The sequence below is a fragment of the Carettochelys insculpta genome, chromosome 9, assembly GCF_033958435.1.
Source record: "Carettochelys insculpta isolate YL-2023 chromosome 9, ASM3395843v1, whole genome shotgun sequence".
Lineage (NCBI taxonomy): Eukaryota > Metazoa > Chordata > Testudines > Carettochelyidae > Carettochelys > Carettochelys insculpta.
Window position 1 is genome coordinate 19,192,945 of NC_134145.1, and position 26,267 is coordinate 19,219,211.

The following is a 26,267-nucleotide window of genomic DNA, read 5'->3' on the forward strand; positions in this document are numbered from 1 at the left end:
CATTGTAATTTGAAATTAATCTGGTTTTGATGTACATATGTATTATTGCTTATAAATATTAAGGAGACAGTTTTGAGTTCCAGCCCAGTGTTTTGCTTATACTCAGCTTCTCAGTTAGACTATGCACATACTGTATGTACAGTGTATGGGTGTGCACCAACTTTAATAGATGCATCCATTTGCTAGCCACCACAAGTTGAAGCACAAAATAAAAAGCTGGTATAATACTTGCTGTGGCTGTCTGTACATTCATTATTACATTTTGTGCAGAATTTTCATATCATACAGCTTGATGTGTATAGGTATGCTATTCTAAAATACTGATAATTATTATCTGATATACAATTCACATATTTTTCCCTTATTATAGACATGGAGATGACCTGATTGTTACACCTTTTGCACAGGTAAGTTTGAAATAGTCTCTTTGTTTAAACTACAATACCATAGATAAATTGAATGGAATAGAAAGTTGTCTTTCAGCATCTATTCACTTTTGTTAATACATATATTAAAAATGTTCATGTTTAAAAAAATTTAAAATATTGTATGGTTTCATTTACTTTAGGTCTTGGCAAGTTTACGAAGTGTGAGAAATAACTTTACATTATTGACAAACTTGCATGGAACATCAAACAAGTAAGCATCCTGCTTTCAGTTAAATTCCTATTTAAGTACAATATATGCATGTTGACCCACATTTTCATTACGAATTCAGTCCAGCTTCGATTTGATCAGGTACAATTTTCCACCTGCTAAGAATTGTGTCAGTAGTCTTTTCCATGGGATGTACTTCAAGAAAAATATTCATATGTAGATCAGAAACTTTTTTGGTTCAGGACTGTCTGCTACTTTGTGTTTGCCTGGTGGAGGAGGACTCAAATTTTTGGTTGGTCCCCAGGCATTACTGTAATAAATATAATTACTGGGCTATTGGGAGAGTATCTAATGCAGAGGCTGGAGTATGTTCTATCATTTAGAAAATTACCCGTTAGCTCATTTGTACGGTACTTCAAAACATATCAACTAGATGGAAAACTTCTCTGTAATTTATTTCAAATAAAGTTGTACAAATATAAATCTCAGAGTGAGATAATTACTGGCAGCGTATTTGGGGATATTTTATACTGACATTTCCTAGTATATAAAATGTGTATAATTTTTATATATATATAAAAAATACTGGTATGTGAGAAACCACAAAATCTTATCATTAATGAGGAACAAAATGCAGCGAGTTCTCTTATTGGGTCCAGGTGAGTTTCTGAAGTGGCCATACAAATAGAAAGCTTGTCAGCACTATTAGAAGTCTTGCCTCTCTTCTTTTTGTTCCATCCTTGGCCATTCCTTCTCCATCTGATCTTTTGGCTCCTTCCTTTTTATTTTCATTTTTCCCCTTTCCCTAGCCTGTTACTGCCATCCTTCATCTGAAAGCAATGCCCTTGCTTACAGGGAGAGATGGAACTAGAACCAGGTATATGAGCTGAAGGTGGCCTAGAAAACAGAGCAGTTGGAGCTTTGTGGGTATGAAGACAGCAGTGATGGAACAGAGCAGCCAGAACCTGCTGCTGTTGAAGATGGAGAAGGGATTCAGGAGCAGAGCAGCACAAACAATACTAACTGTCCATTCCAGTAGGGAAGTAGGGAGAAGGCAGAAAAACCTGGCCGCTTCTGCTCTGTGTTCAGGATGGAGTGAGTGCCCAAAGTGTCTGAAGATGGAGCAGTTCCCAGGAAGGAGATTGGTGTGACCATCATCCTGTACTGACCCTAGAGAAAGGTATCCCAGTAAATATAGAGAGCCTATTTAACAAAAACGGCTGCCTGCATTTTCCAGAAAAACAACAACGATCAGTCCTGTAGCACCTTAAGGACTAACAAATTTGTTTATTAGTTTCCAGCAACAACAGCAGAGAGCACCAGTGTGATTCTTCCAGCACAGGGGTGTGACCTCCAGGACCTGCATTCTAGAGCTAGGCTATCAAAGTCTGAACCCAGAACTTCCTTTCCATTCCTTTCCCACTTCCCAGAGGCAAAGAACAAGCCTTTTCCCAAAGCGCCTCAGTCTTGAGGAGGAGGAGGTCAGGAGAACTCCTGTCCTCAAGGAGAGTAGGAGAGAACCCCCCCCCAGTTTCTGGTGGGGTAGAATCTCCAGAGAGAGGGAACTTAAGGGGAATGCCTGAGTGTTGCTGAGCAGTTGTGAAGGGGCAATTGATGGATGTGAGTGACTTGTGAGAGAGTCTGTGACAGCAAGAAAATGCTGCACACTAGTGTCTTGATTGAGAGAGAGAAAAAACATCCACTGGAAAATGTTCCTGAGACTGATTGCTGGTCTCACCTGCTCTCTGCCAATGACTGAGCCCATTCTCCATCTGTCTGCGGTGCTGCCCAAGCTCGGTGACCTTATCTGGCATTATAAACAGAAAACAATGTTTAACTAGGAGGGCAGGAAGAAATGAGATCTATCAACTATAATTTTAAAAAGATGAGTTATCCAGTTTGACACTCTGTATTTCACCACCTTTTATTGGAAGTACAGTATATGACTTCAAACCAGACCCGTTAGTCACTTTTGACCAACCCATAGTACCAGTCAGTATCATTTACAGTCATTTATGAAGGAAACTGCAGTAGTTCTACACACACACACACAGAGAGGTAGTCCTAGGGGCGGGTGAGCCAGGCGGTCGCCCGGGGCCACCAATTTCAAGGGACTGCCAAAATGGACAGGCCCTTGCAGGGCCGACGCCAGAACCACATGGTGCTTTCTGTGCAGAGACGGGAGGGCAGGGCCTCAGCTGAGCAGGCATCTGGGGGTGCAGCAGGGCCTGGCAGGAGGGTGCAGCAGCTGGGAGGGGGCACTCACCAGCCCACCCCTCTACTCGGCGGCCTCCCCTCCACCCAGTGGCCCCCATTTGCCCAGAGCTGCCAGTTCGTTAGGACCAATCCTGTGTACGCATGCACACACACACACACACACACACACGAACACAAACTAGAGAGGCACTTTCATTAGTACATGACTGAAAATGATATATCCAGCTTGCACCTCTTCAGTCCAGCACCCTGGGGACTTGAGTGATCCCAGACCAGAGATTTTGCCACACCAGGGGAGGTCAGTGTCTCCTGCTGGCCACTCCTGGGCTTTCCTCCTGCTATGGGCCCACTCCCAACCTCTCCTTCAGGCACTCCGGTCCTGCTGGCCAATGATTGTTGCCAGACCACAGAGTACTAGATTTGAGCGCTCCAACCTGTAACATCACATAAAAATAAGAGTAAAATCCAGAGTGCTACATACAGTAAGCTTAATTTTTAATCAAAGGTGCTCAGCGCATTACTTTTCATTTTAAGATTTTTTTTTTCTGATGTGGGGTAGAAACAAACCTTTGGAACTAAATAAAATGTTCTTTTAACCCCCTTCTCCAGAACATTTTCCATTCTGCTTAACCTTTTATATTGCACCAGTCATAGTGATCATTTGTTCCTCTCCTGCTTTGAAAGAGCCACTTCATGTGAAATCACCATCAGTGTTCCTGACAAGCTGCCACCAAGAAGAGATTCAGCTGCTGTCCAGCTGATTACCAAAGTGCCCATAGCCACTCACAGTGGATACCATGTGTTTCTGTTGGTGGTGGACATCCATACATGCCTCAGTTCATATAGCAAGATTTATTTCACCCGAAATGGAAAAAATTAGAGGGAGCCCTGGTCACCATTAATATCCCTCTGGGTTAACCAAGGGTATAGTTGAAAAGTACTGTCTGGTAGGGCCTTGGAATTTTGCTCTTGAAATTTATCCATTTCAGGGACACCTATAAAGTTGCCTAATATTTTCTAACAAACTTTTTGTTTGTAACTCCTCACGTAACATCGTAGTTATGTTCCTGAAAATACAATTTTAAGTGAAACTATATTAAGAATATCCAATTTCCACATAAGAATTGATTTAAATAGGTGAGTAGGTTTAAGCTCCAAAGAAATTTTTTCACCAGACAAAAGAATTATATGTGATTTGACTCACAGCTATGACTAGATAAGTGAATGTGCTCATGCCCTAGTGAGGGTGTGGGATAACAGCACCCCCACTCCTCGGCCTGCAGAGCACTCCCCAGGTGCGGGTTTGGGCTCGACACAGGAGCCAGGCAGAATAATCAGGCAGCAGCACGTAGGAAGGGACACTGTGCTGTATCATCCCCCAGCAGCAAATGAGGATGTCTCTCCTGGCCTCTGAGCAGCAAATCACGCAATTGCCTGCTCCAGTTATTCACTGAATTCTGCCCGAAGAGAGACCACTCAGTTTCCCAAACTGGGAGGTGTGGCTGCCTGGTGGGGGGCATGAGGCAATCCAGCCACCACCCCCATTAATCCTCCCTACCCCAAGAAAGAGCCCACGCTGGCATTGCCTCCTGCAAAAATGGAGGTTGCGCCGGCTTCCAGCGGTGTGAGGTGGAAATCCCGCAGCCGATCACCAGAGCGGGTGTCTCAGGAAGTGTGTGTGCTGCTTCCCCTCCCCAGACAGCTGGTGCATTTCCTGAAAAGCTGTGTCTATTGAATATAACCCCAGACTGGACTGAGTTATAAACGAATCAAAAACATCATGTGTGCAGCTAAAGGAGAACTAATTAGCTTAAAATAGTGGTTCTCACACTTTTGCATTGGTGACCCCTTTCACACAGTAAGCTTCTGAGTGCAAAGCCCCCTTATAAATTAAGCTATTTTTTTATATGTAACACTTTTATGAATGCTGACGATGAATCAGAGTTTGGGGATGGAGACTGACAACCCTTCCATGCGCTAACCTCATGACATCTGAGGGGTCGTGACACCCAAGTTGAAAACTGTTGGCTTAAAACATTGTATGTCAAGCATTCCAAATTGTGCTTTCATGTCCCAAGACCTCTAGACTTCCTGTGTGATTTACAAACAGCTGGACAAAAAGAGAGAGAGGAAGAATGCTTCCAGGTGCTGCTCCTTCCCCTCAAAATATCCTTGAGCTAAGAGGGAGAAGCTCTGGGTGTGTGCAGTTTTCAAGTATATCTGGAATGAGTTATAATAGAGCTGCACATTTCTTTTTCATCAAACTTAGGTAGTTTTCCTTTCCACCACTGAGCTGAGATGGAGGTCAAGGGGAAAATAACATGGAGTTGTGCTGGTTACTTGGAGAAGCAGAGTTACGAAGATTTTGCAGGGATGACGACTGTCCCCTTAATTAACAGGAATTTACTCCTTTTCAAAGAGGATTGTGATTTGGGCCAGATTTTCCAATGAGCTCACGAGTCAGATTTTCAAGTGCTCAGAGTGCAGAGTTGAGGCAGATCTTCAAAATAATTTAGCATTCAACATGCCCTCCAAAATACTGAACTCTTCTGAGAATCTTGTTCTATAGTTCAGTTACTCACATGGAAGCTGAGCACTTAAAAATCTGACTCTGTTTTGTCAATGCTGATCCTTTCCAAAAATTCTGGCTATAGGGATTATTTTTCCCCTCCTTGTCTCTTGAATACTTGGTAACTACTATGGATTCCTACTGTGGAGCTACCTGGAACTGGGATACCACAGGACCCTCAAACCCACCAACATGGGCTCCCTTTCACACTGTAGTGCTGTGACAAGTTGCAAAGTTGCACTTTCAGCAGCATTCAGATAGTTAGGAACACACCCAGCTGCAGTTACATGCAGGCTTTCTAACCACCAGCTTCCCTACCTTGGACCCAGAGTAGTACTGTCCTTCCTTGGTCAAATCTGGCCAGTATATTGTTTTAATAACCGGTCTCCCTCAGTATGAGAAGAATAATGCACATGGTTGATAACCAACTAGAGATTTTATCCCAAGCACTCCAGTCAAAGCTCACTGATTTATATTAAAACAAAAATAAGTTAGCTTTTGAGGGATTATAAGTAATAGCAAACAGATCAAAGCAGACTACATAGCAAATAAAAACACAAACTAACCTTGATGTACTAGGTAGATTGGATATGAACTAAGACGTTTTCATCCTAGCTGATGGTACAGACAGGCTACAGATTCTTAAGGCACAAGTTGCTTTAGCTTTATAGCATGTGTTTTTCAGGTCTTCATACACAGGCTAGGAATCCCATTAGCCTGTGTTCAGCACTGTTCCCAATTCGGTCTTTGTTCCTCAGTTGTTCCAGGAGTCTTCTTGTGTGGGGAGAGAGGAACAACTGATGTGGTCATTCCCTGCCTTATATAGCTTTAGCATATGTCAGGAAACCTTGATTCCCAGACAAGTGTGTGTCAAAACACTGACATCCCAAGATACAGTCCAGAGACACGTGGTCTGGTCACATGTCCTTGTGGAGTCATAGCAGTCCTTGCTTTACAGGCTCTCTGGAATTCTCAGAAAAGCTCACCCGGTGGGGGATAGGTTTCTCCTAATGCCTATTGATTTTCCTAATGGTCCATTACCCGGAATAGGCCCTTCTCTGCCCATTATCTAGACTGAAAGCTTCTTGTCTAGTGGGTGTTACCCAAGTGTGGCTACATTTGAAGTACAGCTACATAGCCAATATTCATAACTTCAGATACTAGACAGGTACATGTATACAAATAATATGTATTCAGGATAATCATGTTCAGCAAATCGTAACTTTTATAATGATACCTCATATGACTCATCTTGTATAAAATGCATCATAATTGTGCCATAATCATAGCCTATCACGTAATACCAATGTGAAGAATATGGGGTGCAGCATCCCAGTGAGAGTGGCCAAAAATGGCTTTTTCCACATGTGCTTTGGAAATAGATTGCACCATTTTGCTCTAATGTAAACCTTGTCAGGTCATCTAGCTCTCTGTGGCCTCCAGAGTTGCCTAGATTTCTGTGATCTGCAGGCTGGCTTACAGTAATGTGCCCTAAGATTTGGGGAGCATGAAGCTACAACTACAGCAGAATGAAGCCGCTCGCTTCTGCTTTTAGCTTCCGGTCGTGCATTACGTTAGGAGCACTATCTGCTGATTTGTTTCAAGGTTTTCAGGTGTGGAAAATTGTCATTAAAGCCATACAAGGCTTGTTTTTTCTGAGACACACCCCCGGATTCGGGAGTTCAGTGCGATCATTTGTTTGAAAGACACTCCGCCCCCCTGCCAGTTTGCTGACCTTTAGGTCATTTCTTAGCTAGTAGGAGGTAGTGACGGATGATGTTGAAGCTAACTTGTGTATATTGTTTTCATATTTTATATAAGTTACCGAAAATTCGGTCCGCCTAGCTGAGAGCCAATAACAACTAGACAGGGATAAGGAAGATAACTGCCAATCAGGTAACGGCTAAGTGTAACCACTGTATAAAAGTAGAGTCTTTGTACCAAGGTACTTGGCTCTCCTTTCTTTCTGCAGAAATAAAGTTAACAGAATCCTTGCAAAACATCACTTTTGCAGAAGTATAAACAAAAACCAGTTTAAGGCTGGTTTTAGCTGCTTTAGGGTTGCAGAAGCGGGGGACAGTTCAGCTGTTCAGGGCCATTGTGTACGTGATGTGTCCGCTTTCACATCATGGCTGCTGATTTGAGATGGCTGTAAACTGCCCAGGCTGAACTTTTCCGTGACATATATGTGTAGCCAGGAGACATGAGATGTGTGGATGTTTTAAAACTAAAAAGAGGCAGATTCCAAATTATTCCTCAACCTCTAATTTCACTTTGTGGTGTTTGGGGATTCTAGTGAGCATGAGAGATATTTCGTGCTGTAGGCAATCTACATGGTTTGCCATGATAATACCATATAAATGTTTTATTCTTTATTCCTCCACAGGAGGTCTCCAGCAACAAGTCAGCCACCAGTCTCTAGAGTTAGCCTGCAAGGTATGAAAGTGGTTTGTAGTCACTTGAAAGTTTTAAAATAAACTGTGCATCCTTTGTCATATATCATACTGTTAAAAACTGTAATTTCTTACTTTATTTATTATAAATACTTGCCTAAATCTCTCCTGTCATTAATGTGAATTAGGTATGCCTACCCCAGCCCATTTTTTTTATACTCTTGTTTTTATTTTTACCCTTGATGTGGAAGAAAGACATTATAATTTTGGGTCAGCCCTGGCTACAGAAAGTAATTAATTTGTTATCCTTAGGAATTCCTATTCTATATAAGCCTGGACAGGCCCTGTATAATTAATCTTAAAACAGACTCAAACATAGCTGTGTTTATATTTGTATTAATTTGTTTGTTTCTGTTGGAACTGCATAATAGCTAAAATCAGAAGTTAAATTCTGAAGGTCTTTTCCTATTGTCTTTAGTACGATATTCTGGGATGCTTTACAAAAAAGATCTTTGTTCAGTGACAAAGAGAGAGGACATGCCAGTGGACAGAATTACTTCTTATTTAGATATATATAGTTTATCATATGAATTTCCTCAAAGCACTGTTCAGATTTAGAGAATATTATAGAGGTCTTCTGCACACAATGATTCATGACTATTGGAAGGTGGATGCCTCATTTACTGCTGTTGTAAGTAATTGTTATTGAGCACTGCGCATTCTGCTATCAAGTGAGTCCCTATATTAGCAAAAGATTTCATTTAGCAATTACTGTCAGGGTTGATCCTAGGTATTTTGCTGCTCTGTGTGTTCATCTCTCTTTTCCCATGCTCCATTAATCCATCTCTTTAATCCTACCCCAAGTTTTATAGGGTTATTTAACTTCTTCCATCAATATTTCTCTGATCTGTTAACATTCAGTTGTTCCACTTTTTGTGTAGATCTTCCATCTCTCTCCCTTTTTCTTCACTCCTTCTTGGTGAAACTTTTCCTTTTTTTCCTCTTGAAAATTTCCCTTAATATATATTTGTCCATCTTTCCCAGGCTTTTCTTTCTCGGTCTGTCTGCCTCTCTCTCACTTCCCCATCAGTGTCACCTCTTTTTTTGTCCTCCGACTTTCCCAGACGTTCTTCTCATGTACCCTAACTGCTCCCCTCTGGATATACTGTGTCACTCACACTTACTCATCACTCCTCTCTTCTGTCCAGGAGGAATACAGCAGTTAAAGCTCAGCTCACCCTGCTGTGACTAATCTTAGTGCACTCAGACCAAAGTGAGTCCCAGTGAATACTTCAGCCCCTGTTCTACCAGCATTGTCCGTTGTGGTTGGGGCCTGACAGGAGAGGAGTGTGCCATGGTTGCTTTGGGGCAAAAGATGAGCAGCAAAGGGAGGCAGAGGGTGGGAGCAATCATTGTGGGTGGTGACAGCAGTGCAATAGGACATACGTGAAACAGCAATTTGTTTTATTTTTGCTAGGTTTGTTTGTTTTCTATTCCTATTCTATTTGTTTACTTCTCCCTCCCCTTCTTGTCAACGTCAGCAGCCACATGATGTACTGTACTGGTAGGACAGGGATGTCCCTGTTTGCGGCATGTGAAGCTGTATTTCCTACCAGTAAACAGATGTGGATGTGAAACAGTATTGATTCATAAAATTGTGTCTTCTAATTTTCAGTAATTATACACAAGCAGAAACCACTTAAAGGTGATTTTCATAGTGGGTATAATTACATAACAGCTAGGTTATTAGCTACCATTCACATTTGCTTTTTCCTAATATGAGCCATTTTTTGTGTAACTGAAATACTTACATGGGAGGCTTTTCTGATAGGTTACTCAAAAAAAATGACAATCGGATGTGAATGCCTGCAATGCAATGTCAACATTACCTAATATATTCTTAAACTCCTTATTTGCTCAATGTCATACTCACAGAATTCAGTTAGAATTAAGAGGGACATAATTCACCACTTTTGTCATCAAATTACAGTTTCAATAGGAATTTTGTCTTATGTTCTTTATGGGAAAGTCCTATGCAATTTAATAGAGAATGATAACTTCACCACAGAGTATTTTTATACCACCCATAATATCATACTTGCACCAGCTAGAAATTTTGTCCCAAGACAGAGTGGAGGAGATGACCTATGCTTCATGCAGAGTACAAATGTTAAGTAGTGGTGTTATAATATCATACAGTAATTTCTACATATTTAGAGTAATTCATGTAGATTTGCACTGATGCCAACTCTGGAGATTTTCTCATAAACCTCATGGCATTTGGCATTTCGAAAGGTCCCCCTGACCTCAAAACGTCTTCTTCCTAAAACCAAATAGGAAGAAAGGGCTTTTGAAGTCAGGGGTCCTTTCAAAAGGCCCTCGTCTACATGGGCGGCATGCATTCCGAAAGTGGCACTTTCAAGCTGCACGTGGCCGCTATTATGCTAATGAGTTGCTGCATATTCGTATCAGCGCCTCATTAGCATCTTCCAAACTCCCTCATTAGTATGCCCCTTCCAAAAGGAGGGAGCAAGTGTAGACATGGCCTATGGTATGTCAACACAGCAGTCTTATTTTGAAATAAGCTATTCCGGAAGAGCTTATCTTGAAATAATGCTGCTGCACACAAAATGCATTTTGAAATAGCACTTAGCTAGTTGGCAAAACCTCTCCCAATATACTCATTCCTGTTAATTTCATACTACTACTCCAGTGTTATCCAAGCTAAATGAAGTTTCAGAATCTCTCTCTTCCCTCCCTCTGTCCTTTCTTCTGACTATCTGAAAGTCCCCTCTTTTGCCTAAGCTGTTCTGTGATCCTTTAGACTAGAGCACAGGTTCTCAAACTGTGTGGTCTGCAGCCATCTTGCAGGTGGGCCATGAGGCTCAGGGCTTGCCCCTCTACCCCCCAAAGTGGGGAGTCTGCAATGGTACTCCAGCACCATGGCACCCCATCCCCCACGAGGTTCTTGCTCAGCATCAGCTTCCTGCTGTAGGCAAGGGGCAGCCCTGACCCTGCAGGCTGGAGCTGGCTTGCTGGGGGTGGGATAAGAAACACAGCTCCACGTGCTGCTGCTCCTCCTCCCCTGGCTGGGTGACTGCAGCGCCAAAAACTGCTAGTGGGAGGGTTTGCTGGCTGCTCCCATTGGTCATATTTCAGCGAGTGGTGCCTGGGGAGCAACAGGGAGTTTGGAGTCAGGTAAGTGGTCCTCCCCACTCCGCTCATGGCCAGCCCTGCACCCTCCTTCTTGCTTAGTTCTCCCATCCTTGGTATCCTCCTGCACCACTCTCCCTCCTAGCTTGCCCAGCCCCGATTGGCTCTTGCAGCCCCTGCCATTTAGGTCTTCCACTCGTGGATCCCCCTTCCTGTCCAGCTCCTGGACCTCCCACTTCCAACCTGCTCCTGCACCCTCCCCACTCGCCTGGAACCCTATTCCCAGCTTGCTACTACATCCGCTCCTGCTCCTGCTCCCTACCCACTGCCAACTTCTGCATGCTCCCTTGCTTCTGCACCCTCCCCACTGCCAGATATCCCATCCCTAGCCCACTGCTGCACCTTCCATGCTGTCCAGATCTCTCACCCTTAGTCCTCTCCTGCATGCTTCCTCCTGGCCAGACACCCCACCACTAGCTCACTCCTACACCCTCCCACCCTTTCAGATACCCCACCCTTAGCCTGCTCCCACAATCTCCCTTCTAGCCAGACCTCTACTCCCAGTCCACTCCAGCACCCTACCTCCCACCCAAACCTCCATCCTCACCCCCCCATCCCTATTCCATTCCCGGGAAGTGACCTCCTGTACACTGAACCCCTCACTTTGCCCTTGCCCCAGAGTCTGGGGGGTCTCACAGAATCTAGCCCTGGAACCCCCAAAGAATTAACCTAGCTTGTGGGAAGCCCTTAAGCTTGGTCCTCCCTAATTACTCTGCCCCCAACCCACTCACCACTGTGGGGTTGGAACACAAGTGGAGTGAGCTATTTCAGGAACCACATCAAGGAGGGTTGTGAGAGTTGGTTGGTTGTTTTGGGGGGTTGCCTTTCACTTGTGTGGCCCCCGACTGATTTTTCTGTAGGGTGGCCCCAACCCAAAAAAGGTTCCCCACCCATGCCATAAATAGACAACGTTGAAACCCTTTTTTGGACGTAAATTAATATTTTATTTTATTTAAAATGAAGTTTGCTAAACTACCATGATAAAGTTAAAGCTTAATCTATTTAATTATTTTATTTTGAGTATTAATTCTTTTCTCACCAGTTAAATACACCCCCTTACGTTGTAGCTTCAGTAGCCTAATATGAATAATGTAGTATTTAAGATATTTAGAGACAAAAAACACATTTTGTCATCGTGGGTGGTTGGCTGGTGGTCTAAGGAAAGGTTTGCATTTAGCTGCGTAGGCCACAGGTCGGAAAGTTTGAGAACCACTGCAATAGAGCCATGCTTCTTCCCATAAGCCCTAGTTCTTTCCCATCTTGTGACACTCCAGTAAGAGGCCAGAACCTCATTGCCTCTGGCTCAGACCTCTGATAGATTTGCCCCGCCTCCCAGTCTAATGCAGTCTTAAATTTGATGATCCAGCTTACTAGTTATGCTCTTTTTGTTAAGTTCACCCACTAATTAACGTGATTCAGTGTCCAAGGCCATAATACATAATTCAGCACCAGGTAATCTTTGGCCAGACAGCTCATCTTTATCATCATCAGACTGGGATTCTGAGGGGATGCTTCTGTGCTTTAACCGCATTTGCTTTTTGTGGTAAATTTTGACCTGGGCTTGTAGCCTGTCCGTATCTCATGCAGAACTCCATGACCCCAACTCTACCCCCACTTGTCAGCTAGTTACATCACTGTGTTGCCCAACTAATCAATTTTGGCAAGTGTTGGGTTATGAATCACTTGAATGCAGGGACAGGTAAATGTTGTTGCCACTCATGCATCTGACAAAGCGGGTCTTTTCCCACGAAAGCTTATGCTCCAAAATATCTATTAGTCTATGAGGTGCCACAGGACTTGTTGTTGTTTTTGTTATCCTTGTTGCATGAGTAAAGGGCAGCAGAACTGTAATTAGCCTGTCCTGACTTGTGGGTGCCTCCCTCAATTGACAGGCCAGGTCCCAGAGGAAAGGGAGGGTGGGGACAAGTGTTTTGCTTGATGGTCTGCCTAAGAATCACAAATACTATTTGACCTGCCCCCCCGCTCAGTGTTTTAAGACGGAGTTGATTAGTCTCCATAGAGAGACTTTTGCTTTTTAAGTGACCACTTTAGAGCTGGCCAGTGGTTTCTATGGAAGAGGCAGCCCCAACTGCGTTAGCAGGCAGGTTCCCTCATTGAGAGCTGAACTCTATGGGTTGGAGATCAACCTGCAGTGCTCATGGTGGTATATTGTTGCAGAAGATGATGGTGCAGGACCATCATCAACAGAGTGGTGGGGTCAACAGTGGCACAACAAGCCATGGCCAGAGTGAGCCATGAGTGGTGGGAAGAACAAGCAAAGTACTTGCTGTCCCTGCACACAGCTGGGAGGTGAACTCAGATGAAAGCACCTCTGAATTGTGCCACTAACTAAGGACAACAGTATGTAGGGTTTGCTGGAGGGAAAAGTGAGGGGCATGTTACAGCAATTGTGGACTGTGTTTATTCAGCTACATTTTAGTGACTTTGCTCTAGAGAGCTAGGTTTGTGACCAGGAAACTCATATGCATCTATATTTCCTAGTAGGCAAAGATTTTTAAAGTGCATTATTTGCCAAGGTTGTTATCTCACATTGTGGCTATCTTGAGAGATCATTATCTTGGGGAGTTTCTTCACTAGACACTTTTATTATAATAATTAATTTTTACATAAGAAGGCCATACTGGGTCAGAGGACTGGTCCTTCTAGCTCAGTATCCTGTCTTCCAACAGAGAGAATGAGCAGAGCTCGTGATTATCACATGGTCCATCCCCTGTTGTCCAGTCTCAGCTTTTGACAAACAGGGTAATAGCACTTGAAGCTTGTGGTTGCATCCCTGCCCATCCTGGTTAATAGCCACTCATGAACCTGGCCTCCAGGATCAGATCTAGTTCTTTTTTTAACCCTGTTATAGGTCTGACTTTTGCAGCATCCCTGGTGAAGTGTTTCGTGGGTTCACTGTATGTTGTGTGCAGAACTTCCTCTTTGATTTTTGTTTTTTAACCTGCTGTTTATTAATTTCATTGGGCGACCCCTTGGTGTTATGCTATTTGAAGGATTAAATAACACTTCTTACTTACTTCCTTCACACCAGTCAAGACCTCTATCACATCCCCACTTAACTGTCTTTTTTCCAAGCTGAAAAACCCGAGTTATTGCTGTTCTCCGTACCTTTTCCAGTTCCAATATTTATATATTTGGGGATGGGGTGACCAGACTGCACACAATATTCAAGATACGAGCACAGACATGAATTTATACAGCAGTTTACATTATTTCCTGTCTTATCTATTATATCTTAAGATACTGTTAGCTTTTTTGACTGCTACTGCACACTCAATGGATATTTTCAGAGAATGTTCCACGTGGACTCCAAGATCTGTTTCTTGAGTGGTAACAGCTAATTCAGACCCTATCATTTGATATGTATAGTTGAGATTGATAAATGTAAAGTAGTGCACACTGAAAAATAGACAGCCCACCTTCACCCTCACAGTCTAAAGCCTCATTGCCATGACCCCCAACCTTATAAATTTGAAAACACATCCCCATTTCAATTCCTGGGGTAAACACTGTACATCATAGGGATGTAAAATCCCATTTAATCAGTTAACTGTAACTGCTGCGGTCCCCCATCAGTTACATGTAATCATTAAGCCTCATCCATTTAGGGTGAGGCTTACTGGTTAACTGATTAACCATTAACATCCCTAGTATATAGCCTACAGACTACCTGACCTAGGCATTGTTTATTAACTCACAATACTCCCCACATGTTGTGTTACATACTGTAACTTGGATAACTATATCAAGGAAATTTAATGCCCATTGAATGTAGCTTCTTTATTGTTCCTGAGTGGTCACACTCTTGACTGAATAGGGCTATAATTTGAAAGTTACAAGAGGGAGAAGAGTATCGGAGGGGTAGCCGTGTTAGTCTGGATCTGTAACAGCAACGAAGGGTCCTGTGGCACCTTATAGACTAACAGAAAAGTTTTGAGCATGAGCTTTCGTGAGCACAGACTCACTTCATCAGATGCTGGTCTTGGAAATCTGCAGGGCCAGGTATAAATAAGCCAGAACAAGGGTGGGGACAGCAAGGTTAGCTCAGGGAGAAGAGAGTTCCCTATCTGAACACTTCCCAGGAAGTGTCAGCGTCAGCTGTATTTCCTAAGTCTTTTGAAAGTTTCAGAGGAGGAAACTGTAGAGCAGTGTGCCTGCATTTAGCCTGTGCTGCATCCTTACAGATGAAAAATGTTATTTTAAATCAAAATATGTGTATGAGTTTTTAAGGTTGGTTGGTTGTGGTAGATCTGCCATTCTCAGACCTTGATTCATGGACTCAGCACAATCAGTTGACGTCAATATGAGCATCTCACATTCATTTCCTTTTATTTGTCACTAGCAGCGTGATTTATATCCTGTTATGAAAATACAAAATGCATGGTTTAACACAAACTAATCTATATTAATAAAATTGTCTTTGAGATGCAAAGGGAAGAGAGAGTACATTCAGCATTTACACTGGACTTGGTATGTGAGCTGTTTGCAAAAACTGGTAGTTTACAGGATTTGGCAATTGTTTAGAATAAAGGACTGAATTCATTGTTGGGATGTTCCCGTGGAAATGCACCAAGGATGATTTTGGCCCAGAGTGGAATGAATAAACAGTAACATAAATTACACAGCTTATTTTTGTTGTTACTTTTCTCACCATGAAAAGCCTAGTCACAGCTTCTACAAGACAAACCACTGAAATACTGAGAATGATGTCACTATTTCAAACTTTTATTAATGTTATAACCGCAACCATAAAAGGAAGAGCAACACATGGTGAACATCCCATGTTTTGTCCTTGTTTGTTGTAAGTGCAGATCATGGGAATGGACAGAATTATTTTTATGAGTTAAATAAAAGTTGTAAAGATTAATGTGTGACTGTAGCAAAAACAGCAACAAGCCCAAAAACCAAATCTGTCATTGTCACAGGTATTCAAATCATAGAATTCTAGGGCTGGAAGGGGCATCAGGAGGTCATCGAGTCCAGCTTCCTGCCTAGAGCAGGATCCAACCCTAACTAAATCATCCCAGCCAGGACTTTGTCAAGCCGGGACTTAAGAAACCTCTAGGGATGGAGATTCCACCACCTCTCTAGGTAAAGCATTCCAGTACTTCCCTTCTGGTGAAATAGTTTTTCCTAATATCCAACCTACACCTCTCCCTCTGTAGCTTCAGACCGTTGCTTCTTGTTCTGCAATCTGTTATACTGAAAACAGCCTCTCTCTATCCTCTTTAGAGACCTCCTTCAAGCAGTTGAAGGGTACTATCAAATTGACTCTCACTCTTCTCTTCTGCAAATCAAATAACCCTGAATCCCTCAGCCTCTCATCATAGGACATGTGCACCAGACCCCTAATAATTTTTGTTGCCCTCTGCTCAACCTAGTCCAGTGTATCCACATCCTTTCTATACTGGGGGGCCCAGAACTGGTTGCATATAGAAATGAGAACAGTCGAAGGCAACAAACATTCTGTGCAAGGCCTGTTAATACAAGCAGTACCCAGTTGAATTTTTAATGTTGTAGAAGCATGTTAATGCATCTCAGCTGCAAATAGAAAAACAACTGAATCTTCAGCCCATCTGAATTGGGCTGGTAGCCTTCTTGTTTAAAGGCTAGCTCCAGCTTCCAACCATCCTAGCATTGACCCAGGTTTGCTGGTTTTGCTCCCACCAATCAGAGGTGTCGCACTTTTCCTCTAACACTGCCTAATTGGCCCCTATCTCCAGTGCCAGTATCTCCTATCTGTGCTTCCCAGGCTTCTCCCAGCCCAAGGGAAAGTTCCCAGGTGCCTCTCACATGGATCTATTTGTGGCCCTTCCTCCAGCCCCTTTCTGCTGCTGTTTGATCACCTTGCCCAGCACCATTTCAGATGCAGCTCCCTAACTTAAATGGTTTCTCAGGCCACTTGAACTCTCTCTCATTACTGTGTGCAGTTATATACTCTATGATGCCACGTTGTTATTACAGACCTTGGGCTTAGAGTTCTTTCCTTCAGACACAACAAAGGAATCTTCAGAGGACTAAATACTATGCTCTGTTTCCCTTGTGAGTTGCACCAGGGTAAGAAAATTGTCACAGATGGATTGAGTAAGAGGGTTCATCCTTCATCACATTCATACAGAGTGCAATGGTGTGTATCTTAAAAACCAACAGGGACATTGAAACCTTACCAATTTTTCTAAATACAAAAGCAGATCTAGGGAAGGAGTAACATTTTTACAGGAATTTAAATATTTGAAATACATCTGTGCACTTAAAAATAAACTGACTAGTGATTTGGGGTATTTCCTCAAGGTGGCCACTAAGAACTAAATTGTGCCCTACTCCTGCATGGTTGAGCAGAGGGGAAATGCAAGAATTTCATGCTTCAGACCCCCTCTGTTAGATCAGAGGAAGCCCTATTCCTCATACTTGGGGAGTTATGAATTTTAAATATGTATATACAGCAGTTGTGCCCAGAGGCTCTGCTCCCAGCTAGCACCTGTAGTATTCAGAGGCACTGAGACCTCACACTAGGGTGAGTGAAGTCTCTGCTCTGCAGCCTCACCTGAGAGTCAGCTGGCCTTTAGCTCATGTGGTAGAGCACAGGGTTTTAGCCCCTATGATTGCAGGTTCAATCCGTGGACTAATGCCCTGTGCTCTACCACATGAGCTAAAGGTCAGCTGGCTCTCAGATGAAGCTGTAGAGCAGAGATTTCACTCACCCTAGTATGAGATCTCAGTGCCTCTGAGTACTACACACCGAAGGGATACAAACCATCACATGGTGCAGGAAGAAGGCGGCAGGGCCATGGCCAACTGCATAGGGAGAGCACTACCCTAACAGAAGGGTATTACCACTGTCCCATCTCTTCTCCTTTATCATCATCTTTTAGCACTTTTCCCTCAAACTTTGAGCAGTCTGTTGTTTCCCTTGTATTCCAGCTTGTCAAACAGCCATTCCATGTCATTCAGCTTCATGCTGCTTCCACGTGCTGTGTGTGCTCAATTTATTTTACACCCCCCACCTCTTTGTTCTTCTCCAGTATTTCTCTCTCTCTCTCTCTCTCTCTCTCTCCCCCACTCCCCCTCGTATAAAGGACAACTAAGCTCACTAAGCCTCCCCCCGCCCCCCAAGAATCACCAGGCCCCGGGACAGTTGTCTGCCTTGTTTCCCCCTCCATCTCCCACCCCTCATTGAGGTGCCTGATTCCATAATATGTAATGTATTTAGCAGGACAGCTGACTTGCCCTAACTAGAGCATTTTTGCAAAGAAATCTCTGACAACCTCAGGGTATAGCAAAAAACCTGTGACTGTTTTTTTTTAAATGCCACATTTAGTGCTTTTGATTAAGTATGTTTTGCAGGTCTGGTCATCACTGGCACGTGGTGGAAAACATGCTCCATTTTCTTCAGCAAGAAACTTTAGAAGAGTGTGGATGGTCATCCACCCTCCTTACCCATCCATGTACTTTGCTACTTTTGAAGTCAGGAATTTGTCTAGAAAGGGTGAGCAGAGAGAGGGAGGGAAGAGAAGAGGGAGACAGTCAGGAGGGGTTTTGGGCCTGGGCAGAGCAGGAGTAGAGTATGGGCAGGGCCACAGCTTGGGGAGCTTGCCTGTCTGAGCATCTGCTTTTCCCACCACCCATACTGATCCAGCTTTCCCTTCCACCATGGCTGTTTCCTCACTGTTCATATTACTTTATTGGTTTCTACATTACGCTTAAGCTCCTTGTTCTCGCTTCAAAGCTTGGCACTGCTCCACACTCACCTACATATTTGTTCTTGTTTCCATCTCAGATTCTCTGTTCCTCCCAGTACTTTCTCATAATTACTCCCTTTGTGTGGGCCCAGTCCCACTCTCTGCTTCGTGCTCTTTTCCATGCCACACCTACGCTTGGAACAGCCTTCCTCTTCTTCCTTCAAGCCCTTGTCTAACATCTGTGTTTTTCACTTAGTTTTCCATTATCCAGTTCCACTCCAAAACGGCCTGACCTGAATTTTCTGCCAGATTTTTGTATCATTCACGTTATATTTGTCTGAATTAGTGCAGGCTCCTTATGACAATGATCGACATCTTATACGTGTATAAAGGATTATGTATATTTGTGGAACATAAATAATAAACAAGGAGTGGGCTGTTCCTGATGGGCGATGCTGCAGAGAAGGCTTTTGTGTCAGTAACAGCGGAACTGTAGCAGAGAGAGATGTTCCTAGTTAAATATTGGAGGCAGGATGTTATGTTTTTGCTGTAAGATTAATGTTCCGGCAAATAATCTGAGCAGCTCTTACTTGATCAGTGATTTTATACAATATTGCTTTGAAAATGTTCACCATGGCTAGCAGGAACCCAGCATAACACTAAGGGTCAAACAATGTTGTGTATCTCCTAGGGCTATAAGAGGTTTGCTCAAACTTTTCCTGACAGACTGCAATCTAGTATGCCCAAGGTGGTTACAACTCTGAATAACGATGGTATTTCCAAACAATGAATTGTACACCTAGCAATACAATACACCTGACTGTTATGCTTTGCAACATTAGCCTTTAGGGACTCTAGCATTTTGTGATCTGTCACACACAGGCTTTTCAAGTCTCATAGGATTAAAGTGGTGTTAAAATTCCACTCTTGGGGGTAGGAGTGAGAGATTGGTATTTTCCTTGCCTGTTCCCCTGACTTGGTTTTCCTGAGCATCTGCACATTTCTCTACACTTCTCACGTGCCTTAATATGAACATAAAAGTTGTAATATTTCATTTTTGATGGGGGTGTAAAATGTACTCATGCATCAGCATTTAAATAGAAAGTAAATTAATGATAAAGTATTTCTGAAACTTTCACTGAACAGACTCAGTCTATCTGTCTGAGTTATTAATCAGCATGGAGCAGAGCAATCCAGTTACATCCCGTTGTGAATCTGGAGGAGTTCATTTGAAGCCAGTACCAGACTGTGAGAGCAAAATGTGGCTATGTGCACAATAAAAAAAATTGGTATGAAATTTTACTATCCTTATTCAGTGGCAAATGAGTGTTGTCACAAAAAAGAAGGCAAGATGGGGCCCTTTGGCTTTGAAACAGATCAAATCCAGCAAATGCAGTATATTGTAATTCTGACAAATATTTGCAGAGGGCTAGTACCTCCATTGCACCAAATATTTACGTACTGTGTTTTTAAAAATAACTAATTATGGGCAGTGAAATCAGTGTTGCTACAAAGATAATGAATTTTGTGACTCAGTAGAGGTCCCCTCAACCCTGACTAATTCTTTCACATTGGCTGGTGGTGATTGATTTTAAATGAAATTCTAATTTTAAGAGACACAGGGTAAATATTTTAGAATTTAGTAGAAAGCAGGAGCCACTTATGAGCCAATGTTCAATTTTACATCAGAAATTCAACAGAGATAATGTTATAGACATGAAATTTGGTGAAATCTAAACTAGTTCTGATATTGCCAGACATGAAGCATTTATTCAACATTTAATTTTAAAAGTTATCTGCATAATAAAAGAAAATTGGCTAACATTCAGAAGATACTACTAATATTTTAGGCTTGATTTCCTGTACTTCAAGTGTAGTTCAGTCCCAGAAGAAAATCCATTTCACATCTTCATACACCCTAGAAACACACCTCCCCCTGAAAGTTGGAATCATACATCTTAGTAAGTATTTCAGTTATGCTATTGACGTCAATGCAGCCATTAAATAGATTGCTGGCCCTCCCATCAGTAAATCTATGCCAAGAACCTAGAGGCGGACACATTTTAAAAGAACAACATCAGGTTTTCTTTTAGCAGTTTGGAATAATAAGAAGGAAGTTTCTTTTAAAGGTTCCCATCCTTCACAGTACTTTCTTTTTTTAAAACTTAATTTACTTATTTCTGCTAAAATAAGCTGCTGTGTTACTAAGACATGGCTCTTCTGTTACTATGTACATAAAGATATTCTAAATGAGACCAAAGAGTAGTTTCTTGTGATGAACTCCAGTTGAAAAATGACTCCCATGTTACAGCGCACAGTTAGATTTATTTCTATATCGAGTAACATAAGATATTCAGGCAAACCTTTTTAGCCTTTGACTCCAGAAGTTCTTCAAGGATTGATTTCATGACATCTATTTAAAAAAATAGCCTTCATTTCTCCTCTCAGTGACTCTGTAGATATACAAACTGACCATGATTCCATAGCAACTGATAAAAACTGTTTTCCCCTCAGCCACACCTGTGGAGTGTTATATTAGACAGTTGACACGTGTTCTTCCCATCATGCAGTCTGTCATTCCATCAAGTCCAACTTCCATCTATGGCAGCTGGGCAGCTATCAGTGATGTCAGGGGGACTTCCCGAGTGTAGCCAAAGAGTCATCCTGTAATTCTAATGCAGGGTGGGCTCTTCCCTGTGTGATTGACAGTTTCATTCATTATCCGAACCACAGAGATATGTACATCCTAGAGCTGACCCCTCTCGACTCTAGAGGCACAGTTCCAGGATATACAGATCTCCTCAACTTTTATCAGGAATAGTTCTTACAGTCAGATAAGGACTCTAAAGGGGCTATGAGCTGAAAAACTAGTTCTAGATGGCACCATCAAACACATGGAGGAAGTAATCTTCCCTCTGGCAGGATCACCAGGTATGTTGTACAAACAAAGGTGTGCATTTTGAAGAGCATCTCAGGAACTGAAACTCTTTTCTTGATCTTGCACTTTGGGGTCAGATCCACATTACTGATTGCCTTAGTGCTGCATCAGAGCAACCTTCAGCTCTAAAAAGGGCTTCTCTCCTTTTGCTCATTTCTCATTGAATCATCCAGCCAGGTGAAAGCCAGTGGTTGCAGCTTGTGTGGCGTTCTGCAGTGTGGGCATGAGAGAGGGTGTGAGATGTTCACAGTGGTATACCTCCATTATGTCACTTTTCTCACTTTGTGGTCTTTAAAAATAATCAGGGCTGACACAGAGGTCCTTACACTGGTTTTGTATATCCCTTACTCAGGACACGTTCAGTCTGAACTGTGTAAAAACTGTATAAAGACCTCAGGATTTGAAGTATAGTGAAAACGTGAGTTAAAATTTGTGTGTCTTGTGCTGTGCAGGAAAATGCTCACTGCTTTGTGGGAGAGAGGGAGGGATTTGCATAGTAAGCCATTAAATTTTATTCTTGTAGAATTGGATCCTTCTTGTTATGACAAATATATACCTGAACCACAGGAAAAAAAATCTTCTAATAGCGTGACTTACTTTATAAGGTGACGGGAGTGTCTTATGCACGCCATAGTGAGGAATGTTGGATCCCTCATTGTCCTATCAGCTTGACTCTTTGAGACTCCATGCCATGATTATTTTTTAGCAGATGAGAACTGAAATGAACTGTCAGAACCTTATCAGTCCATTCCTACATCAGCTACTGGGGTCACTCCCGAGTGACACAAGGTTCTCCTACCCCCATGAGTTGAACTCATTGCTATAGCAGTGCATCCCGGGCAGAGCTAGCACAGAGAGAAGACTGACTGTGAGTATCAGCAATGAATCTTTCCTGGGTGTATGTGAAGCACTAATCCCATAGAGTGTCCACACTTGAGTTCTGTTGACAGAATCTGTTGAGAAAGGCGTTCTGCCTCGTGGGGAAGAGGTAGAACTCTGTCTACAAAAGTGCCACTTTATGTTGAGTTACTGTTGAGCGAATGCATTTTAGATGTAGCCACCCTGTGGATTTTGTCGACAAAAGGCCAGTTTTGTCAACAAAATTTTATAGTGTAGACGCATCCGTAGAGCGTATGGTAGTTGGAAACCCCGTGTGGCAGAAGTGCCTGTTCCTTTGGTGAGGACCTAATAATAATTGGAGAAGTTAAAGAAATGGAGCACAAGCAATGTGGGTGGGTGCCAGGTAGTAATGTTTTTGTGCATATGACTCATTTCCACTGAGGTCAGTGGCAAATCTTCCACTGTCATCTGCAGTGGGAGCCCGATCTGACTATCTGATGAATATTCATTGTTTATTATTATTGCTAGAAGATTAACTGGCATTGCTTGGGTCCTTAAACAATTAATGTTTAGTTTTTGGAAAATAAAATGAAAATGTACGTGCATCATTTAACTCATTGCTGTGTGGTGGGGCTGGGGATGAGGGGTTCAGTATGTAGGCTGTCCCTGGGAGAGAGGGCTGCCCCAGCCCTCTCTCATCGCAGCAGATGCTCGGGAACAGGGGAGAAGGCCACGGCAGCTCCAATGGGCACAGTCGAGGAAGGGGTGCATGCCCCTCAGCTGGAGAAGGTTCAGATTTGTGTGCCCCCTGTGCTCCCCGGCCAGAGTGAGGAATGCAGCAAACCATGCACTTTCCCCTCACTCCCTGGAGAATGGGAACAGCTAGCGATGTTCACGTACAAATTTGGAGCAGGGCAGCAGCAGCTGCTCCCTCCCCACCCTTCCCTGAAGGGCTTTTGGGGAGGTGGTAGGCTCTGAGCTGGGACATCCCCAGCCAACCTCTTTCATCCGACTGTGTTGTTTTCTGGGAAGCAATCCCGTTCCAGGCACATCCCAGTTTCTTGGCACAACCCAAACCCTTTCCTGGCTTTAAGTTATAAGTGGAAGCTGAATACTGAATTTGGTAGTCCTAGCTCTCACCATTTAGGAAGAATTCTTGAACAGACAGGCAGACGCACAGCGACAGTATCTCTCGTATAGACTTGATTTATTATTGTTCATTTACCTGCATTGTGGTTGTGTCTAAGAGACCCAGTGATGGATCACACCCTTATTGTGCTAGTTGCTGTGCAGTTATTTGTTTACATTTAAATAATTGTTTAAAAAGCCCATGTTGCTATTCTTTAATACAATATTAAAAAAAAAAGTCAACAGCAAAATATAATCATTTCAAGCATGAAGTCATCTAGCTGCTTATGAACTTTCCTTTATCTCACCTTGAGCCCTCTCCAAATCCCCACAACTGGCTTTTTGCAGGACACACAAGTCAGGCTGTTCTGGACCAAGAGAAAACAAGTTCCAGATTCCCAAAGCCCATAGAGAGCCCCCCTTTGCCAGAAACCCCCTCCCTTGTAATAATACATTGGATCCCACTCAAGCATCCATGCTGACCAGAGCTGTGGCAGTATGTGACTGTTTTTCAGATAAGCTGCGTCTACACGTAAGCGCCCTTTTGAATGGGCAAAAATCGAAGTTCATTTTTCGAAAAAGAGGCAATCGAAAGACAGCCCCCGCCGCCATGTTTCAGATCGGCGTTCCGATCCGCTCTTTTGAAGTGCTGTCCTGGTCTTTCGAAAGAGAGCATTTATACAGCTCCAAGCTCTCTTTCGAAAGAAGGGAGGAAGGAAACGCCGCGGACGGGGTCCCATGGCTGACAAGCCCTTCTGGGGCAGAAGCCAGCCTCCTCCTTTACAGGGCCCTTCCTTCCGCCCTCCCCTCCGCACAAGCTGAGTGCTGCCCAGCCTGTTCCTGCCCGGCAGAGCCCATTCACTTGTGCTCATGGAAGCCCAGCGACAGCTCCTGCTGGCGGACGGCGTCATTATGGACGCCGTGCTGGCAGTGCTGTGCACCCTTGCCACAGCTGCACCCAAGCTCATCGGGTGGCTACAAGGTCCCCCTGGGGCCATGGGGCTTCCCCCCGCCGGGCCACCACCGGGCGCCCCCCCAGGTGCCCCAACACCTCTGGACCCAACCCAGCAGCGCTGACTGGTGGGAGCGTGTGGTGCTACGAGAGTGGGGCGAGGTAAGGTGGCTGCAGAACTTCCGCATGTCGAGGCAGACCTTCGACGAGATCTGCCACTGGCTCGCCCCCGCACTCCGACACCAGGACACCTCCATGCGGCCAGCCCTCACCCTGGAGAAACAGGTTGCTATCGCCATCTGGAAGCTGGCCACCCCAGACTCCAACTGCTCTGTTGGACAGCAGTTCGGGGTGGGCAAGGCCACCGTCGGGGCTGTCCTTATGGAGGTAAGGTGGGGCCGGGGGGGGTTGAGGAGCTGGGGCAAGGGGAACCCTCCCCTGCCAGGGGCCGGATGGGAGGGGGGCAGGGGCTGCACAGGCCAGAGTCTGGACGGGAGGGGACAGAATGGGCCCGAGGTGGGGGGCGATGGCTGCCACACCCGCACTAGAGCATGTGTCCCCCTTCCCCCTCTGCAGGTAGTCCGGGCCATCAATGCCATGCTGCTGCATAGGGTCATCCGCCTGGGGGATGTGGACAACACCATCACTGGCTTCCAGGACCTGGAATTCCCAAACTGCGTCAGCGCTTTGGATGGCACGCACAGCCCCATCCACACCCCGCCACACAGCACTGGCCAGTACGTGAACAGGAAGGGCTACCATTTGCTGGTGCTCCAGGCCCTGGTGGACGCAAGGGGACAGTTCACGGACCTCTACATGGGCTGGGCCGGCTGCACCCACAATGCGCAGGTGTTCCGGAACTCAGGCCTCTGCCACCGCATGGGGGCTGGCACATTTGTCCCTCAGAGGGAGATCCCAGTGGCGGGGGACATCACCATGCCGCTCTGCATGGTGGCAGATGTGGCGTACCCCCTGCAGCTATGGCTCATGAGGGCCTACATGAGACACCTCGACCCCACCCAGGAGGCGTTCAATGAGTGCCTCGACCATGCCCACAACATGGTGGAGCAGGCCTTCAGGCGCCTAAAGGGGTGATGGAGGTGTCTCCTCACATGCCTCGAGGTCGGGGTCCCCAGTGTGCCCCAGGTGGTGGGCACCTGTTGCGTCCTCCACAACATTGTGGAGGGAAAGGGGGACGCCTATGTCCCTGGGGGGGACCCTCTGGATGGAGCTCTGTACGAGCAGCCGAGCACCACCCCCATTTGCCAGGCCCACCAGGATGGCCAGCGCATCCGGGAGGCCCTCAGGCAGGCTTTTGCCGAAGGCCTCCTCTGACCCGCGCACACACCCACATCCCACACACATCCGTCACTCACCCTCCCTGCCACCCCCACATCCACCACCCACCATCCACCAAGGAGCACAGCATGGGGTGGTGAACAATAAACAAACTTTATAAAAAAAAAAAAAAAGTGTGTTTTATGGCTATTTACGTATGGGGGAACCTGACTTGGAGGGGAGAGGGAGGCATGTAACTTGGAGGGGGAAGGGAGGCATGCAACTTGGAGGGTGGAGGGGGCATGTAACCTGGAGGGGGGACACTCATTCTGGGGCAGGAGTGCTGAGCCGTGAGCCCTGTCGGCCCCTGGAGCCCCTGCTCCCCTGGATGCGGGGTCCCTGGTCGGGGGGAGGGTGCGGGTACCACCGGCAGGTATCGGCA

General features: G+C 44.5%; 1 protein-coding gene and 1 long non-coding RNA gene across 4 annotated transcripts in view; one reads left to right on the plus strand and one right to left on the minus strand.

Moving 5' to 3' along the window:
- The window catches only part of PDE4B (phosphodiesterase 4B), a 327,502-nt gene that overhangs the window by 233,312 nt on the left and 67,923 nt on the right, over positions 1 to 26,267 (plus strand). For both annotated transcript variants that reach the window (XM_075003394.1, XM_075003395.1), the window contains 3 exons: positions 371 to 407; positions 569 to 639; positions 7,770 to 7,819. In XM_075003394.1, coding sequence (XP_074859495.1) covers positions 371 to 407; positions 569 to 639; positions 7,770 to 7,819 — 158 coding nt within the window. The remainder of the gene's footprint in view (positions 1 to 370; positions 408 to 568; positions 640 to 7,769; positions 7,820 to 26,267) is intronic.
- Positions 373 to 21,189, minus strand: LOC142017994 (uncharacterized). 2 transcript variants are annotated; one of them, XR_012646645.1, is made up of 5 exons: positions 21,053 to 21,189; positions 5,950 to 6,154; positions 3,047 to 3,248; positions 2,336 to 2,404; positions 373 to 1,767 (listed from the first exon to the last, which is right to left on the minus strand). It is a non-coding gene; the product is annotated as an uncharacterized LOC142017994 (long non-coding RNA). The 2 variants fall into 2 exon arrangements; XR_012646644.1 differs by having other exon boundaries at positions 5,950 to 6,157; positions 21,053 to 21,162.